The 20274-nt window shown below is 43.7% G+C and overlaps 1 protein-coding gene across 5 annotated transcripts in view; it reads left to right on the top strand.

The window, feature by feature from the left end:
• The window catches only part of LOC140726396 (uncharacterized), a 33280-nt gene that overhangs the window by 915 nt on the left and 12091 nt on the right, over positions 1-20274 (top strand). For 4 of the 5 annotated variants that reach the window (XR_012098624.1, XM_073042720.1, XM_073042722.1 and 1 more), the window contains exons 2-4: positions 2721-2979; positions 3062-3121; positions 5438-5575. Coding sequence is in view for 4 of the 5 variants with exons in the window: in XM_073042720.1 (XP_072898821.1) it covers positions 2815-2979; positions 3062-3121; positions 5438-5575 (363 nt within the window). In the remaining variant the exon portion in view is untranslated. Of the gene's footprint in view, positions 1-1770; positions 1957-2720; positions 2980-3061; positions 3122-5437; positions 5576-20274 lie in introns of all 5 variants that reach the window. The other variant, XM_073042719.1, reaches the window with a different exon arrangement.

Below are 20274 nucleotides of genomic sequence, written 5' to 3'. Positions count from 1 at the left end.
CATCTTGTCAAAACCTCTCAGGATGATATATCTTTCAATCACACCCCCTTTCACTCTTCTGGAGATCGGTAGATACAAGGATGGTCTATCAAAACTACCCTCACAGGACAACATGCACATTAGAGCTGTAAACCTTCACCAAACTGCTTCCAATGCATTACTGTTCTTCCCTAACTAAGGAGACCAATACTAAAGAGTGTATTCCACTGTACAACCCTGTCCCTTCATGGTTTAGCTATAACCTCTCTGACACTCAGTTCCTGAGCAATACCGGTCATCCCCGGGGAATGAACAGATTCTGTTTTTACAGATGATGGGATGAATTTGTCCATATTCTGGAAAATACACAAAAAACTATTCCATTCGGTAGACAGTGTTGTGATGAATACACAAGAAAGAACTATTTCAAAAAGTGGAGAGAGAGAGAGAGAGAGAGAGAGAGAGGAAACTAGTTTCCACTGGCTGCAGTAGTGAAATCAATATGCTTGTCAGACTTTTGAATTTAATAATGTGGGTGCTGGGTCTTGTATAGAGTGTCCATAAGTTGGGTGTTCATAACTTGGGATGGCCTGTAAATGATAATAGTCAAACTAGTTTTGTTTTTGCTTCATGGAGATATACTGTTTTCTGTTTGCTTGCTGAATCTACATACGTTTGCAAATCACACAATAGAAAGTACAGATTCTTCTGCATCTGAGAGGGCTGGATCTCCATCATTCAGATAATTCACTTGTACATTATTTGAATTTTCTTGCTAAAATGGAATACTTATATTTTCTCTCATTACACACTGTTTGCTAGATCTTAGCTCGATCACTACCTATACCAATATCCTTTGTGGTCTCTTTGTGTCCTCCTAACTTACTTTCCTGCCTATCTTTGCATCCTCAGCAAATTTATCAATAACACCTTCAGTGCCTTCATCAAAGGCATTCATAGACATTGTTAATAAGTTAAGCACCATCCCCTGTGACATGCATCTTTCCATTCAGGAAAAGGCCCATTTATGTCTTTGTTTCTGGTTTTCCAAGATATTACGGTTTGGACTTTGGGGAATAAAAACACACACATGATACAATATTTAGATTCTTTTCTGTTTTGTAACTATATTAGGAGATATTTAGCCTATCTTGTAACTGATAGAACAGGAGTTTGTTCATCATTCAATGTTTGGTGGGTTATGTTTGCGAAGTGTTTGGGATGTGTCAGCATCACAATAAATGTACTGTATAATGCAATTGCTTTTTAAATCTTGGTTCTGTAACATTGATCTGTAGAGTATGTTTCAGGTTATAAATGTCTGGTACTGCCATTACCAGAAAAAGGCAGGCATTGCTATTGCATAGTGCATTTGGTTGCAAATCATAATATAGCAAAGAACTACACAGTCATCTTCACATGAAAAGATTTATCAATACAGCTTGCCAGAGAAGAGGATGTTTAATGTCCCATCTAATTTCTAACAATGCTGCAGGTGCTCAGTTCTAAAATGAAGCTTCAGTCCACAAGCTGGGGAGCTTTTGAAAACAAGCAAGCAAGCCAAGGAGGAAAGGATGCAAAATGGTCGGCTGTTTCTTTCAGCAGTCCTTAATTATCTTTGATGATCAGCTATGGCTTTGGCAGGACAGTGAGAGGAGAAAACACTTGCTATAATCTTGAAAGTTCAAATAAAAATCTTAATTAATGATATTGCCTGTCATATTGGATTTTGGACAAAAGTTAAATTTTATGCTATGTGAAGACATATTCTCCAAATTGTTCTTTTTCAAGTGATTGTCCAATTGCTTGGTAATTCATGAGTCAAGAGCAAGTTGCACCACCAGTTCGCTCGCACCTGCAAGACATAAATGCTCTCTATTCCTTGACTGCAAATCCCATTGGAAATTAAACCTGTCTAACAAAAATCTGCAGTAAAGCTTTTGAAATGCACTGTTCCCAGCTAATTTATGTCATCAGGTATGAAAATAGCAAAATGCTTAATCTCCACTTTTAAATACATGAGTTTAATTTAAGATAGAATACTACAGGAATTTTACTATCTGTCTATGGCCACCAGCTTTAAGTTAGGTACTGACATTGTTTCAGAGATTGGAGGTGAGAGATCGTAGCCAAGCGAAGTTTAAGAGCAACACACACAAAATGCTGGAGGACCCCAGAAAGTCTTGTGTTCAGGAAAGCTTTGATTTTGAGCTATTAAAATCATATAGAATTTGGAGTAAATAAAAACAATGTTTTGTGTCAGAATGGTTGATAATCAAAGGGTATAAATTTAAACTGATTACCAAAGAAACCCAAGGTGAAGAAAGGAAATAATTTGTTTGCATAATGAGTGGTTGGGTGTGGAATTCATATCAGGTGTCAAAAGCAGAATCAGTGATGGCCTTCAAAAGAGAATTGTAAACACATTTGGAGATGCAGTTGCAAAGACCTGGGAAATAGCCAAGAGATTTTTGGTAAATTAGATTGTTGTTTAAGAGCCAACATAGACTGGATGGAATGAAGAGTTATTCTTCTTTGCTTTGAAGTCCACATCTGATATTTAGTTTTGTAGGAATGTGATTGAGGATACTTTACTACAGGTCACTTCGGACTTGCATTTCACTGTATGATGCTTCCATGTTAAATTGTAGTGGATTATAACTATATTCCTTGTGACAGAAGAATTTAACATACAAGCAGATGTGAATAATGCATAACCCTTTTTTTCCTTTTCCTCCTAGTGAGTTGAAGAGAACTTTGCTTTCAACCTCCAGATGTTATTGACTTTTAATAAGGTTTTTTATGAAGGTTCTCCCACCTTTATAAGCTCCAGCAATGTCACGTTATAGATACTTCATATTTAACCAGTGTGGTATGATTCCACTGGGAATTCTGCAGATAGCTTGTTCTACTGTTTGTGTGGTGTGTGGCTTCATAGATGGATCAGTGAGGAAGGATTCGGTACTCCGCTGGACTAGAATACCCATCTGGACGGGCATGGTAAACCTAAATGATTTAAATCTCTTTAATGTGCTTTTATATTTATTCATTAAACTAATGGTATATTTGCTTGCTGTTTCAGGTGATGGCATTTCCAGGAGTTTTGGCATTATTTTCTGCTCAGAAAAAAAGTCCCATTCTTGTAAGTCACTTGCATCTAATACTACCTTTGCATCAGGAAAAATAATCTAACTGGTTTATTAACAGAAATGTGTCTAACAAGTAGCACTTATTTTGGCTAAGGGGGTCAGGTGACTTAATCATTTGATCTTTGTGCATAGCCAGTTAAGAGTTTTGTCTTTCTCCTGGTCTAAAACTTCTAAACCCCATGAACTGAGCATATTTAGGAGGGATCAGCTGATATTTTTCCCAAATATGGTAACAGATTTGTCAAGTACTTGGTTGGTCTTGAGGTAGGTTCAAAGTAGACTATAATACTGTTTTGTAAAGTTCATTTTTGGAATCTTAAACAAAAGCTCTGGCAATGCCAGTTTCATGCAGTCATTTTGTGGTTGCCTTCAGAGAATTAAGATAATATCTTGCTGTGGATTAAGTCATATTATGCATCTTTACTGAAACACCAGGGTCAGTCTTGAATATATAATGCTCTCCAGAATAGTTTCCTATGTTCTGAAGTATGGAAAGCCCACTTAATAGCATTAAGAAATATTATGTGTGAGTATTGACCAGAAGAGCCTGTCTTGTCACTTTGTGCATTGTACATGTATATGTGCATCAGTGACATTGTCAAGATCTTCCAAGACTGGTAAAAGAAATATGGAAAAATTCAAGACTGAAGAAGCTTGCTTAGCATCTATATCAACAACAAGGATGATATTGTAGTAAACTGGATTAGCTCACTTGCAGATGACACCAAGTTTTGGGGTGTAGTGGACAGCAAGGAAGACTATTAAAGCTTGTAGTGGGATCTGGACTAGCTGGAAAAATGGGCTGAAAATGGCAGATAGACTTTAATGCAGAAAAGTGTCATATGTTCCACTTTGGGAGGGCAAACCAGAGTAGGACTTACACAGTGATTAGTAGCACACTGCGGAGTGCAGTATAACAGAAGGATCAGGGAATACAGATCCGTAATCTTTGAAAGTGGCCTCACAGGTAGATAGATTGTAAAAAGAGCTTTTGGCACATTGGCCATCATAAATCAAAGTACTGCAACAGGGAGTTGGGATATTATGTTGAAATTATATAAGACATTGGTGAGACCTAATTTGGAGTATTGTCTGCAATTTTGATCATCTACCTATTTCATTAAGAGGCAGAGCAAATTTACAAGGATGTTGCCAGAACTTGCGCTGAGTTGTAGGGAAATTTTGAATAGTTTAAGACTTTTTTCCCTAATGTATAGGAAAATGAGGGTAGATATGATAGAGTGGTATAGGTAGGATAAATACAAACAGCCTTTTTCCACTGAGGTTGGATGAGACTAAAACTAGAGGCCACGGGTTAATGATGAAATGTAAAATGTTTGAGGGGGACAGGAGGGGGAACTTCTTCAGTCAGAAGGTTGTGAGAGTATGGAACAAACAGCAGAAATGGTGAACGTGGGTTTAATTACAATATTTAAGAAAAAATTTAATAGGTACTTGGATAGGAGTGGTATGGAGAATTGTGGTCGATGGAATTAGGCAGAATAAAAGTTTGGTATTGACTAGATGGACTGAAGGGCATGTTTCTGTGATTTCTAATATGAGTGTAACAGTCTTCAATTGCTTTCCCATGTACCTTCAAGTGTCATTACATGTGTGTTAAATAAACTTCAATACTTAGTATGAGCCTGAAGTAATTCTAAATTTTTATTTCAGGAAAAAGTAAAATGCCAGACAAACATTTGTGTAATTTGTAAACAGCATACGCAAGATGATACTCAAACCAATGAAACAAATCTCTTTACAAATGCTATTGAATCACAAACAATGTGGTAAATTCAGAATGGAAGTGACATTCTCGTATGCTGTGAATCAATCCCTGTCTAACTATATTTCCATGACCCCCTACTAAAGCAAAACTAACAGGAAAAGCCAAGTGAATAAGTTTCACAAAGATTGGTTTTAATATCAGTACAGTAGGTCGCGGTTAGCACGACGCTATTGCAGCTTAACATTCACCGTTCAATCCCAGCATTTTCTGTAAGGAGTCTCCCCATAGGAAGTATGTGTTTTCTCCGGGTGCTCCAGTTTCCTCCCACAGTCCAAAGTAGGTTACTTGGTCATAGTAAATTGTCCCGTAATTAGACTAGAGTAAATCAGGGCTGGCAGGGGTTGTGGGGCGGCACAGCTCAAAGGACTAGAAGGGCCTATTCTGCGCTGTATCTCTAAATAATAAATGAAAAATCAAATGCCAGCTCCGTATTAAAACTGCCAATAATGTAATGCTATTTAGCGGTGTTTGAATTTGTTACACTATTTCATTATCACATTATTATACATTCTACGTTTAGGTGCATGCTATGGTTGGATCAGCTATACTTTCTTGGTTAACCACAACTGTTTTAATAATATATGCGGCATTGACATTGAGTTATGGTGAAGATGATGATGAAGTGTTCCAACATAAACCCAGCGATGTCATACACATGGTAAGATTTTTTGAAATGATTTTTTTCATTGCGAAGTGTTTTTTCTCTGCTGATCACAAGCTTCAAAACTCTGTGATGTACAAAGGTTGTGTGCCATTATTTTCCTATGCAAAACACTGTTAGGTAGGGAATTTCTACATTGCACAACAATGCAAAACTTATAATCAGTCTAGCTGTGGAGTTGCATAAAAGAATGATATGCAAAAACTGGAGGAGAAGACTTCCTGAAGTTTCGGGGGGGGGGGGGGGGGGGAGGACAAGAAATTTTAGTTTACCCATTTTATATTTTTCATTATTTTCTTACGACTTATAAAGTTGACAACCCTCTTTTTTGTTTAAACCCCAAGGGAGTCCATTTAGAAACATGCCAAATGTGCAATCTTCATGCAGACTGCACATTTTAATGCTTGTAGTCTTTTGTTTTCTGTTTAATTGAAACACTGTTGATGATTTTGGCCACTTTCTTAGATTTTTTTTGGATGAGATTGAAGAGAACTAATTGCCTGTCTTCAAAGGCAACGCGAGTGAATCTGCAGATGCTGGAAATAAATAAAAACACAAAATGCTGGCAGAACTCAGCAGGCCAGACAGCATCTATGGGAGGAAGTAGTGACGACGTTTTGGGCCGAAACCCTTCATCAGGCGTGAAGTAACATGGGATGGTCGAGGGGGGATAAGAAGTGGGGGGAGGGATAAAGTAGAGAGCTGCGAAGTGATAGGCTGAAGGGAAATGGGCTGGAGGAAGGTGGAGAATTATGGGAAATAAAAGAGAAAGAAAGGTAGGGCTGGGGGGAGATTATAGTGAGGGGGGGAAAGGAGAGAGAAAGAGAACTGCTGGAGGACAGAGCGCCGGTGTTTAGCGAAACGGTCTCCCAGTCTGCGGCGGGTCTCCCCAATGTATAAATGGCCACATCGGGAGCACCGGATACAGTATATCACCCCAGTTGACTCGCAGGTGAAGTGGTGCCTCACCTGAAAGGACTGTCTGGGGCCTGGGATGGTGGTGAGGGAAGAAGTGTGGGGGCAGGTGTAGCACTTCTTCCATTTGCAGGGATGAGTGCCCGGAGGGAGGTCGGTGGGGAGGGATGGGGGGAATGAATGAACAAGGGTCGTGTAGCGAGCGATCCCTGCGGAAAGCCGAGGGGGGGAGGAGGGGATCCCGTAGGAGGTGGCAGAAGTTACGGAGGATTATACGTTGGATCTGTAGGCTGGTAGGGTGATAGGTGAGGACCAGGGGGACTCTATCCCTGGTGGGCTGGCGGGGGGATGGGGTAAGGGCAGAGGTGCGTGAAATACGGGAGATGCAATGGAGGGCAGAGTTGATAGTGGAAGAAGGGAAGCCCCTTTCTTTAAAAAAGGAAGACATCTCCTTTGTCCTAGAATGAAAGGCCTCATCCCGAGAACAGATGCGGTGGAGGCGGAGGAATTGAGAGAAAGGGATAGCATTTTTGCAGGAGACAGGGTGGGAGGAGGAATAGTCTAGGTAGCTGTGGGAGTTAGTAGGTTTGTAGTAGACATCGGTGGATAGGCTGTCTCCAGAGATAGAAACAGAAAGATCTAGAAAGGGGAGGGAGGTGTTGGAAATGGACCAGGTGAATTTGAGGGCGGGGTGAAAGTTGGAGGCGAAGTTAATGAAGTTGACGAGCTCAGCATGTGTGAAGGAAGCAGCGCCGATGCAGTCGTCAATATAACGTAAGAAAAGAGGAGGACAGATACCGGTGTAGGTTTGGAACGTAGATTGCTCCACATGGCCGACAAAAAGGCAGGCATAGCTAGGACCTATGCGGGTGCCCATGGCTACACCTTTAGTTTGGAGGATGTGGGAGGAGCCAAAGGAGAAATTGTTAAGGGTGAGGACTAATTCCACAAGGCAGAGAAGAGTGGTGGTAGAGGGTGACTGGCTGGGTCTGGAATCCAGGAAGAAATGGAGAGCTTGGAGACCCTGGTGGAGGATAGAGGTATATGGACGGCCATGGTGAAAATAAGGCGGTGGGGGCCAGGGAACTTGAAATCTTTGAAGAGATGTAAAGCATGGGAAGTATCACGGACATAGGTGGGAAGGGATTGAACAAGGGGAGATAAAACAGAGTCGAGAAAGGCAGAAATGAGTTCAGTGGGGCAGGAGCAAGCAGAGACAATGGGTCTGCCTGGACAGGCAGTTTTGTGAATCTTTGGTAGGAGGTAGAAATGGGAAGTGCGGGGTGTGTGAACTATAAGTTTGGTGGCCGTGGATGGGAGATCTCCCGAGCTGTTGAGATCGGAAATGGTTTGGGAGACAATGGACTGGTGCTCCCTAGTGGGGTTATGTTCCAGGGGTAGATAAGAGGAGGTGTCAGTGAGTTGTCGTCGTGCCTCCGCTATGTACAGGTCGGTGCGCCAGACGACAACAGCACCCCCCTTATCAGTGGGTTTGATGGTAAGGTTGGGATTGTTGCAGAGAGAATGGAGAGCAGAACGTTCAGAGGGGGTAAGGTTGGAATTGGAGCAAGGGGTGGTGAAGTCGAGACGGTTAATGTCCCGACGGCAATTAGAGATAAACGGATCCAGGGCGGGTAGAAGTCCTGGGCGGGGAGTCCATGAGGAGGAGGAGGGTTGGAGACGGGTCTTAGTGTTTTATTTGAAAGAAACATACTGCTGTTGTTCAATTGGTTCACTTGCAGAGGGAGAGGGAGTGATATAGAAATAGAAGAATGAAATTTACAGGAAAATGGAGATTTTGTTGAATGATGGATAATTATTTAAAATAAGATTGCTAAGGAAGAAGCAATACTATTTTTTTGGAAAAAAAAGGTTAGTGTATTAAAGGTCCTAATCTAAATTACTTCACTTTTGGGGCATAGTGTAGGGACCTGCCACACATGAAATCATCAATCTCATTTATCAGTTTGCCAGTCTGCATACTAATCTGGGGAATGTAGGGTAAAAAGGAAGGGAAATGTAAATTTATGTATTTAGTTCACTTTTTTAATTAATAAGAATTCTGAAATGATTACTCCCCCTCAGGTTTTCATGAGCAAACACATGAGCAATGTGTCCTTCCCAGATGGTTAACCAAGGTAAAATTAATGACTTTGCTATAAATTAGGTGGAAGTCTTGAGGCTTTAAAAGCTTAATAAATCTCAATGGATGGAAGGTATTCCAGAATCCTGAAAGAAACCAGACAGAAAATTTGCAATGCGCAACTTCTTAAGGAGGGAGCTAGTCAAATTGGTAACTCTAAGAAGTACCACCAAATTAGAAGCAGATTAATGTGCCACTAGATATTATGCATCAAAGTGTGCACTTACAATATCTCTTGGGACTTGCTTCAGTTTTGTCCAATCAATTAAGTTAATTGTTGGGGGTAACTTTGAGGATTTTCTGTACATTAATAGCATAGTAAATTGCATTCACCATGATATCAGTGGCGATCTTCCTATGTAATAAACTACTTGGGCTTTAGGGGTGATAAAATAACTCTAATGAATCTGGAGAAATTCCACAACATGCTATATGTAGTTTTTTGAGGCTGTTTAGTAAGTTTAACCTTAAAGGTTTTGGGGAGCATAACATGAACACAAGAAATAGAAAGTAAATAGCTTTTCAATTTGTTTGATAAGGTCATAAGTGATCTTCTTCATCTCTGATTTTTCAGAATCAGATTTATTATCACTGTTTTAACTATCATGAAATTTGTGGCAGTAGTACAGTGCAGATACATAAAACTATATTAAAATTAATAATGTGATTGTGTTCATAAATTTGTCGACCCTTCAGAAAACAGATGACAGAGGGGAAGAAGTTTTTCCTGTATCATTGAGTGTGGTTCCTCAGGCTCTTGTACCTCCTCCCTGACAGTAGTAACAAGAATGTTCCAAATGGTGAGGGTCTTTAATAATAGATGTTGCCTTCTTGAAGCATCAACTTTTGAAGAACATCTCAATGGTGGGGAGGGTGGTGCCCGTGATTGAGCTGACTGAGTCTATAACCCTCTACGGCTCCTTGAAATACCAGGCGCTTGAGTCTCCATACCAGGATATGATGTCAAAGTGCTGTCCACCATACATCTATAAAAAAGAGTTTTTGATGACATAACAAATCTCCTCAGACTCCTAAAACAAAAGCAGAGCACTGTTTTGCCGCCTTTGTGCATGCATCAAGATGTTGGGTTAAGGGCAGATCCTAGGAACTTGAAGCTGCTCACCTTTTCCATTGCTGATCCCTCATTGAGGACTGGTACAGTACATGTGCTCTTGACTTCCCTTCCTGCAGTCTGCAATCAATTCCTTGGTCCTGCTGATGTGGAGTGTGTGGTTGTTGCAACACCACACAACCAACCAATCCGTCTCACTTCTTTATGCTGCCTCGTTGTTATCCGAGATTATACCAACAGTGATGTCATCTGAGAATTATAAACAGTATTTAAGCTGTGCTTAGCCACACGGTCATGAGTGTAGAGAGAGTAGAGCAGTGGGTTAAGTGCGCATCCTTGAGGTGTGCCAGTGTTGGTTGTCAGCAAGCTGGATATGATACCTCTGATGTGTATTGACTGTGGTTTTCTGATGAGGATCCAGTTACAGAGGGAGGTAGGGGGGCCCTTGTTTTAAGGCCTGGTGATTAACACCGAGGGGATGGTAATTTCTTTCCTCATATCCTATGTTTTCAGTAAAATCCAAAAAATCTCTTTGTCTCAGTCTTGTGCCTACTCAACAACTGAGAGTTACTGAGCCTCTGTGTAGAGAATTCCTAAGTTCTGCACCTTGCTGGTGAAGAAATTCAACCTTACTTCTGTCCAAAACATTAACTGCTTCTCCTGAGGCTATAACTCAGGATTAGGAGTTAGATTCTGAATGTTCAATCCAGGGGAAATGACATCTCAGAATCCAGCCTCTCAAATCTCTGGTATATATTGTTCCTCTGAGATTATCTCTCAGATTTCTCAATCCCAGAGACCATAGACCCAGCCTACTCAGTCTTTAATCATCAGACAGCGTCCACCTCAGTTTTCAATGCAGTGCAATAAAACTGACAATGCAGCAGACATGGGACACTGGTGCAAGCTGAGAGATTTGCTGGACTAAAGATAGAAACATAGAAAACCTACAGCACAATACAGGCCCTTTGGCCCACAAAGCTGTGCCAAACATGTCCTTACCTTGGAAATTACCTAGGGTTACCCATAGCCCTCTATTTTTCTGAGCTCCATGTACCTGTCCAGGAGCCTCTTAAAAAACCCTATTGTATCCACCTCCACCACTGTCGCTGTCAGTCCATTCCACACACTGTGTAAAAAAAAAAAAACTTACTCTTGACATCTCCTCTGTACCTACTTCCAAACACCTTAAAACTGTGCCCTCTCATGCTAGCCATTCCAGCCCTGGGAAAAAGCCTCTGACTATCTACATGATCAATGCCTCTCATCATCTTTTCACCTGTATCAGGTCACCTCTCATCCTCTGTCGCTCCAGGGAAAAAAGGCCGAGTTCACTCGACCTATTCTCATAAGGCATGCTCCCCAATCCAGGCAACATCCTTGTAAATCTCCTCTGCACCCTTTCTATCGTCAAACGTTCCTTCTAATTATTACCCGTTACCCGATGCAAGAACACACAGTACTACGGAAGATAAAGCAACTGCTTTTTTTATTAGAAGCTTGCTACTGGAGAGAGCTCTCTCTAGGCCCACAGCAGCCCGTTCCGAGGGTCTCCCTCCCCGCACACAGATACAGAGTCTTTTTTTATACCCTTTCTGCCACGTAGCAGGAAACAATTTTCTGGCTACCCCTACAGTCATATGCCCAGCAACAGTGGTATTTTAATACAAAGACCCTTTGGTTGCCTTAATAGGCCAAAGGTCATCAACAACAGACAATGTGCATGATGAGATCATCTCTCGTAGCTCCACATTTTTTTGTACGGTAATACCGTATTGCGTTCTGCAGGTGCACAAACCAGCAGAGCTTAGCTTGAAATCTAATTTTTACCTGTCAGCAGAACAAATTAACCCTTTACTACCTCATTCCCTCCTTTTTATCATCTCATGATAACACAATTAAATTGGGGCTGAAAACAGTGCCGCTAATTTGGTAGGGAAAGCCTTGCAGCACGTGTTTAAACAGGTCAACAGTACACAACACACAATGATAATCACGACAAGAATGACTAACCCATGTAGGAAATAAGAGGCCCATGATCCCCCTAGCAACTAGCTGAGCCACCCTTCTCCTCCCGGCGGACCCTTGCCTAAAACTATCTAACTGTTTCTGAATCTCTAGAATCGCGTGGGAGATGTTATGGGACTCGTCCCTGACATGGGTGTTGCACTTATCTCCAACTATGGCACACACCCCTCCCTGCTGGGCTAACTGGTAGTCCACAACATACCGGGTCTGCGGAGCGTAAAGCCGAAGTTCTGCCATTTCTTGGTTGATTGCCTCCATTGTGCTGTTCCCCGATGCCGTCAGCCCACAGACGAGGTAATTTCGATTCCCAGCTATGGCCCCTGCAGATCCCCCGAGGGAGAACGTGCTGAGCCAGCCGTAGCCCACCGCCGGTCCCAGAGTGGTCAGGTCCTTCACATAATTCTTTACTGATGGATCGAGCCACAGTCGTCGTCAAACGGGAGCTTCCTGCGGGCCAGGAACGGTGATCGTGCCAACTGCGAATGGTGGAGGCAGAGCATTAGGACCCGTAGTGTAAGAGGAACACGTATCCGCTCTTTGCCCGGTAGCATGTGGAACTGTCAGAAAATATTTTCTGATACCAGATATTTTCAGCACGGTATATTGGGGCGAAAGCCAGCTGACATTTTCCCTCTAGAAACGTGGGTCCCATTACAATGACCACACACGTACTGACTCCCTTCGGGTAGGGCAACACACCTTTCTCGAGTACAGGTACTTCCCGCTTTTTATTCCGCAATCATGATTCAGACAGTGCCTTTCAATGCAGGGGATGTTCTTAGGGACTTTAACAATTACACACCCCCATCCTATCCCTCGGAAATAGAAAGGGCAGCCGTGGGTGCCCCTACAGATAGTTAGAGACCCAACGTCCCATTTCCAGACTGTCATTCCGTTGCCTCTGTGCGTTTAGCCAGGACCGAGTTCCCCAGCTCTTGGATCACCCATTCTCGGAACTCCACCCTAAAGTGCTGTTCAAACTTTCCACACACCGTCCCATACTCGCTCTTGTAAACCTTCCCTTATCACCTTTACGCTCTCTGCCTGACGTATCCTCTTCCACTAACTCCTCCCAATTCCTTTCAGTTGGGTTAGCCACGAATAGTACCTCTACAAGGGGTAACATACAGTTCCGTTACCATATAATCGCATATGCGTTTCATGAAAGAGATTACGTTCCAAAGCATCTGGAAATACAAACATAAAGAGTCCAAGTCCAACAACAATCACTAGTCCTGACGAAGGGTCTCGGCCCGAAACCACGGATGCTGCCCGACCTGCTGAGTTCCTCCAACGTGTTTGTACGTGTTAACAATCACGTTTCGTCCGGCGACCCTCGCTTATAATCACTCAGGTGAATCCAACGGTTGTGACCTTGTACTTTTACTGCAGTCGGCGTCTGGAGAAGGGTCTGAAAAGGTCCTTTCCACCGGGGTCTTCCCAATCCCTTATCAGTACCGAATCCCCAACTTTCAAATCCGGACACTCCGCTTCCGGTTTTTCCTGTGGTTTAAATGCCTCCTGCACCTGAGAATGAAGGAACTTTAGAGAGGATGTTAACTGCCTGAAATACCTTTGCAATTCACCCCCCATAACATTAAGGTCAACTTGGGTGGGAGGCTGAGTATTGACATCCCATGGGGTCCTTCCGGGACGTCCATAAATAATTTCAGCCGCTGATACTCTGGTAGTGGAATGGGGAGGAATCATCATATGATACAAAGCTAACAGAAGGACCTTCAGCCAGTTCATTCCGGTTTCGGACATTAACTTAGCCAGCTTATTTTTCAAGGTGCCGTTAGCCCGTTCCGCTACTCCTGCAGCCTTCGGGTGCTGGGCACGGTGGAATCGCTGTTCAATGTGCAGCACCTTGTATAGTTCTTCATTTATTTTTCCCACAACATGACGACCATTGTCCGAACTTACCTGTTTGGGTACCCCGAATCTTGGTATAATCTCTGTAAGTAACACCCTTACCACCGTGGAGGCTTTATTATTGGTTGTCGGAAAGGCTTCAATCCATCTACTAAACACATCTACAATCACTAAACAATACCTATAACAGTGTACACGCGGTAGTTCGATAAAATCAAGCTGAATAAATTCAAAAGGACCTCTTGGCAAAGGGGATTTTTCCTCGGGCACACTTTACTCCTTTTCCCGCGTTTATTTGTTGGCATATCAGATATGATCGTATTTTCTCTTGTGCCGCCTCTTCCAATCTAGGGCGCCACCAGGTGCGCAGTAAAATGTTACTCATTCCCTCCTTGCCAAGATGCGTATCAGTATGCAGGCAATCAATAAGCATTGGTAACAGAGCATCAGGTATACAAACTTGGCCAACTGGTGTGAGCCAGAGGCTCTCGGACGCAGAGTGCAAACACCCATGTGTCTTCCAGATTAGTTTTTCTGAATCAGGGGCGTCCCCCTGTAGTTGTCCATGTCTGGAAAACCCTTTGCTGTTGTGGTCGGCCTGCAGGCCAAGGCCAATTTCTCTGCAGTGGAGACAATATAAATGGCAGTCTGTGCCGCTAATTTGGCTTCTCTGTCCGCCCGATTATTACCTTGGGTAACTGTCGGAGAGATGCGCTGAGCACTTAATAATAGCCAATTGTTTTGAAAGGAGGATGGCTCTGAGGTGGTTCTTTACGTACGAGGCATTCTGGATAGGGGTCCCTGTGGAAGCGAGGAATCCCCGGTGGGCCCGCAGCTGGCCGAAGTCATGAGCCAGCCCAGAAGCGTGACGGGAGTCGGTAAAAATATTGGCCACTTCATCCTTGGTCAATATACAGGCTCTCGTCAGGGCAAATAGTTCCGCCTTTTGTGCTGAGACAGGAGGTGGTAAGGATGCTGACTCGACCACAGCCGAGTCATTCACAATGGCATAACTACTAAGGCGGGTTCCAGTAAAAAATGAGTGCTCGCTTCATCTGGGGTCGCGAGTAATCCGACTAGTTCATATTGTTGGTCTTAATGGCAGCATCAATATTCTCAGGGATACATTGCAAGAGAATAGCATTAAACTGGGGCGAGAGATTACCAGCATTAAAGGCGGTATCCCCGGCGTAGGTTGCATAGGTGGAGCAGAAACGGTCCCAAAAGTCAGTACCGTCTTTTCTTTCTTTAGGTTTACATTCTAAGACTTTGCTCATGTCAACAAGCTGTTGCAGGGTCGTCTTAAGGGCTCGTTTAATCTTGTCTACCTATTCCGTTGGGTCAGGTTCGCTGTCAAAAATGCCTGCCAATGATTGTGATTATTTAGTCCCTGATACCATTTAGTCTGTTCATCCTGAGTGAGGGCCGTACAGCACAGACTGAAAAGATCTTGGAGAGTAGCCTGATACATTTGAATGGTGCTTATTATATAGTGTATAAAATCGTCCGGATTCGTTTTACGGTTAGGTGCGGTGCTCATCATCATGCACATTTCATGAGTTTTCCACGGGGTATAAACGCGCAGAGTGGGTTCATCGGCGTTCCCGTGGGGATCGGGGCAATTCCGCTCGGGAGTAAACGTGGAGTGTGTGCATCCGGGGCCGCAGTTTCAAAGGGGTCATTTTCATCACACTCCTCATCAGGGCAGTCCCCTATTAAACTGTTTCTCTTAAGAATTGCATTTTTGCGTTTCGGCCGCGGGGTAGATTTTTTTCAGTGACTGCCGTTTAGTTTGGCTTCAGTTCCAGCTGCAACGGGATCACTAAATTGTTCTGGCCCTTGTCTCCGCTCCCGTTCCTGAGCTGTGTAAGGAGGTGGTGGTTGGGATGCCTGCTTGCTGAGGGAGTGGAGGGTAAACTGGGGCCGTGGGGCGAACTAGTCAATCCTCCTCAGTTTCATCTGTATCATCAGTCTCATTTTGGAACAACATCGGTAAACCAGACATGTCCGTAGGTACCTCCATTTTACCCTGGTAATTAGCAACCTCATGTCCCCGTCCAGTTCCTTCTCCCGTTTTTTCCCTCCTTTTCTGTCCTTTATCATGCTCCTCGCTGTTACTTCAACACTTCCCATGGCTTGGGTTTGCCTTCCCTATCACATACACTAATCCCTCTTCTAGGTGCATTGTGTTCCCAACTACTTCGTCTAGACTTATTGGTTAATTCCTCGGCCGTTTTTCTCCATGTTGACATTAAGATTTTCCATTTCCCCCCTGAATTCCGCTTCCACATTGTCTTTTCTGCATTAATGAATTTCTGCATATTTCAGGTTCCCCCTAATGGCCGCATTCCATTTCCAGTTTCTTATTTAATGAGTCAGATAATTTACAAAAATCATTTTCGTCCTTGGGATTCTCCTTACAAATTTTGAACAAGGGGGTATCCGGTCCTGACTTATCAAGGGTCTGACCCGTTTTCCTTTAATCCGTTAATTTTGTGCTGCGTCTCTCTGCACCCACCTCAGGGTACTGACCTTCACATGGGGGATTTTCCCTCTTAACAACCGGTCTAAGGCAGGGTGTCTGAGACAGACAAGCTCACTCTAGTGAATCCTCTATTATCCCAGTGAATCCTCTAACTGTTATCCGGGACGAATCCTCAATCCCACACTTCTTGTACCTGGGCGAATCCTCAACCCCACTTTTTTAACACCTGGGCGAATCCTGAAGCCCCCCCCCCCCCTTACCGTAGTACTTGGGTAACCTTAATGGTTCTTCAGGAGTCTGTCCGAGGATTGCCCGTAGACGAAGGAGTCGACAAGGTACACAACTAATGAGAGAGTTCAAGGTAAATCTTACCTTGTGGACCCATCTGTCTCGGGTCGTTGCCACCGAGCCGATCACTGACGCCGTCTCACGGAAATGCCTCGTCTTGGACTCCTGGTTGGCTCATCAAATCGTCAAACGTTCCTTCTAATTATTACCCGTTACCCGATGCAAGAACACACAGTACTACGGAAGATAAAGCAACTGCTTTTTTTATTAGAAGCTTGCTACTGGAGAGAGCTCTCTCTAGGCCCACAGCAGCCCGTTCCGAGGGTCTCCCTCCCCGCACACAGATACAGAGTCTTTTTTTATACCCTTTCTGCCACGTAGCAGGAAACAATTTTCTGGCTACCCCTACAGTCATATGCCCAGCAACAATGGTATTTTAATACAAAGACCCTTTGGTTGCCTTAATAGACCAAAGGTCATCAACCACAGACAATGTGCATGATGAGATCATCTCTCGTAGCTCCACATTTTTTGTACGGTAATACCGTATTGCGTTCTGCAGGTGCACAAACCAGTAGAGCTTAGCTTGAAATCTAATTTTTACCTGTCAGCAGAACAAATTAACCCTTTACTAACTCACTATGGTTTCCACATCGTTCCTATAGCGAGGCGACCAGAACTGAGCACAGTACTCCAAATGGGGTCTGACCAGGGTCCTATATAGCTGGAACATTACGTCTCGGCTCCTGTACTCAGTCCCACAATTGATGAAGGCTAATGCACCGTATGCTTTCTTAACCACAGAGTCAACCTGCACAGCAGCTTTGAGAGTCCTACGGACTCAGACACCAAGGTCCCTCTGCTCCTCCACACTGCCAAGAGTCTTACCATTAGTACTCTATTCTGCCATCATATTTGACCTACCAAAATGAACCACCTCGCACTTATCTGGGTTGAACTCCATTTGCCACTTCTCAGCCCAGTTTTGCATCCTATCAATGTCCTGCTGTAACCTCTGACAGCCCTCCACACTATCCACAACACTCCAACCTTTGTGTCATCAGCAAGTTTACTAACCCATCCCTCCACTTCTTTTATCCACGTCACTTATGAAAATCATGAAGAATAGGGGGTCCCAGAACAGATCCCTGAGGCACACCATTGCTCACTGGCCTCCATGCAGAATATGACCCATCTACAACCACTGTTTGCCTTCTGTGGGCAAGCCAATTCTGGATCCACAAGGCAAGGTCCTCTTGGATCCCATGCCTCCTTACTTTCTCAATAAGCCTTGTATGGGGTACCTTGTCAAATGCCTTGCTGAAATTGATATACACTACATCTACGGCTCTACCTTCATCAATGTGTTTAGTCACATCCTCAAAAAATTCAATCAGGCTCATAAGGCATGACCTGCCTTTGACAAAGCCGTGCTGACTATTCCTAATCATATTATGCCTCTCCAAATGTTCATAAATCCTGCCTCTCAGGATCTTCTCCATCAACTTACCAACCACTGAAGTAAGACTCACTGGTCTTGGGCTATCTCTACTCCCTTTCTTGAATAATGGAACAACATCCACAACACTTCAATCTTCTGGAACCTCTCCCATCCTCATTGATGACGCAAAGACCTTTGCCAAAGGCTCAGCAATCACGGTAGGCTGGGGTACATCCTGTCCGGTCCTGGTGACTTATTCAATTTAATGCTTTCCAAAAGCTCCAGCACATCCTCTTCCGTAATATCTACATGCTCAAGCTTTACAGTCCGCCGTAAGTCATCCCTACAATTGCCAAAATCCTTTTCCATAGAGAACACTGAAGCAAAGTACAGATTGAGTGCATCCCTTCTCCATCACCTGCCTATCCTCCCTCTTGCACTGTCTCCAAGCTTTCTTTATTTGTGAGCCAACCGCCTCTTCCTCCATCTTTTCGGTTCAGTTCCCACCCCCCAGCAATCCTAGTTTAAACTCTCCCCAATAGCCTTAGCAAACCTCCCCGCCAGGACATTGGTCCCCTTTCAATTCAAGTGCAACCTGTCCTTTTTGTACAGGTCACTCCTGCCCCAAAAGAGGTCCCAATGATTCAGAAATCTGAATCCCTGCCCCCCGCTCCAATCCCTCAGCCATGCATTTATCCTCCACCTCATTCTATTCCTATTCTCACTGTTGTGTGGCACAGGCAGTAATCCCGAGATGACTACTTTTATGGTCCTGCTTCTCAACTTCCTTCCTAACTCCCTGACCTTATTGGATGTTATTCCAACACAATTTTAATTCTCTTTTTGAAAATGTTACACAGTATTATAATAAATGTCTCCAGTGAATTGGGTAAATTTAAAGGGAGTGTGGGTATTGTGGTTCTGATGAGTTTGAAAAGGGTGTGGAAAACTTTGTTTAGGAGCCAGATGTTGGATCAGCAGCAACATTCACAAAACGCTAGAGGAACTCAGCAGGTCAGGCAGCATCTGTGGAGGGGAATGAACCATCAGCCTTTTAGGCCAAGACCCTGCACTAGCACTGAGAGGAAGGGAATCAGAATCAGCAGGTGGAGCAGGGGGAGGGGGAAGAGTACGACCTGCACGGGGCCAGTGAAGGGAAAGGTGGGTGGGTGAGGGAGGGAAAGATGATGTGAGAAGCTGGGAGGTGATGGAAGAGGTAAAGGGCTGAAGAAGAATGAAACTAATAGGAGAAGACAGTAGACCATGGAGTGGAGTGGAGGGAAGGAGGTGGGAGAGGTAAAGGGCTGTTTATGGGTCGAAGAGGAGATGAGAAGTGGTGAGAGGGTAACCAGAATGGGGAATAGAAAAAGTGAAGAATGGGAAGGGGGGATAAAACAGGGGAGTGATTACTAGAAGTTAGAGGAATCAAGGTTCATGCACCCCTACCTGCCAGCTTGTACCTCTCCCCCTCTCCCTCGCCTTCTTATTCTGGCTTCTGTCCCCTTCCTTTCCAGTCCTGATGCAGAGACTCAGCCTGAAATGTCAACTGTTGATTTCCCTTTATTAATGTTGCCTGACTTGCTGAGATCCTCCAGCATTTTGTGTACGTTGCTCAAGATTTCCAGCATCTGCAAAATCTCTTGTATGCTGAATCAGTGGGTTTAATGTTAATTATCAGATTTTACAGTAAATAGACAATTTTATTGAATATGTCTTACTTTGATGAGAGGGAGACTAAAATTGTACACAATACTCTGGGTATGTTTTTTGCAAAGTGTTCTACAATTACGGCAGAATTCTTTCATATGTTATTTACCTTATTAATTGCTTGTTATATCTGGCTGTTAATTACTAAAGGAACAGCACCTCTTATCCTCTCTGAGTAGCATACAACCGAACAGCATGAACATTGAATTCTACAGTTTCAGGTAACTTGCTGTCCCTCTGCCTCTTTCTCTCACCTTCTGATCTACCCAAGTCATCCTACACACACCACACTCCTACTATGTAGTTTCTTTCCAACTCCTCCACCTACTCCATCATCCACACAATTGCCCACTGCATTCCTACCCCCCCCCAACTGTCCCCATCTCCCCACCCTTCCTTAGTGATTTGGTTCCACACTCCACTGTCCTTTCCCATCAGAGTCCATCATCTGTAGCCGAGTTGTCTTCACCTACTTCGCAGCCTCTGTTGTTATCTTCACTCTTCCCTCCACCACCTGACTTCATCTGCGTATAGCCCCTCCTTACCTGAATCTGCCTATCAGTTACCAGCTTTTTCCCCACTCCTTCACCTTACTTACTTTATACCAGCCATTGCCCCTCTAATATTTCAGTCCCGATGAAGGGTCTCAATCTGAAACATCGACTGTCTGTGTATGCTGCATCCCTACTAGTTTTACACCTGGTTCGATCACCTGCAGTCTTGTGTCTGCTAGGTATTAATT

Source organism: Hemitrygon akajei, chromosome 4 (genome assembly GCF_048418815.1).
Source record: "Hemitrygon akajei chromosome 4, sHemAka1.3, whole genome shotgun sequence".
NCBI lineage: Eukaryota > Metazoa > Chordata > Chondrichthyes > Myliobatiformes > Dasyatidae > Hemitrygon > Hemitrygon akajei.
Note: the sequence above shows the minus strand (reverse complement) of the source record. Positions and strands in the feature narration are given on the sequence as shown.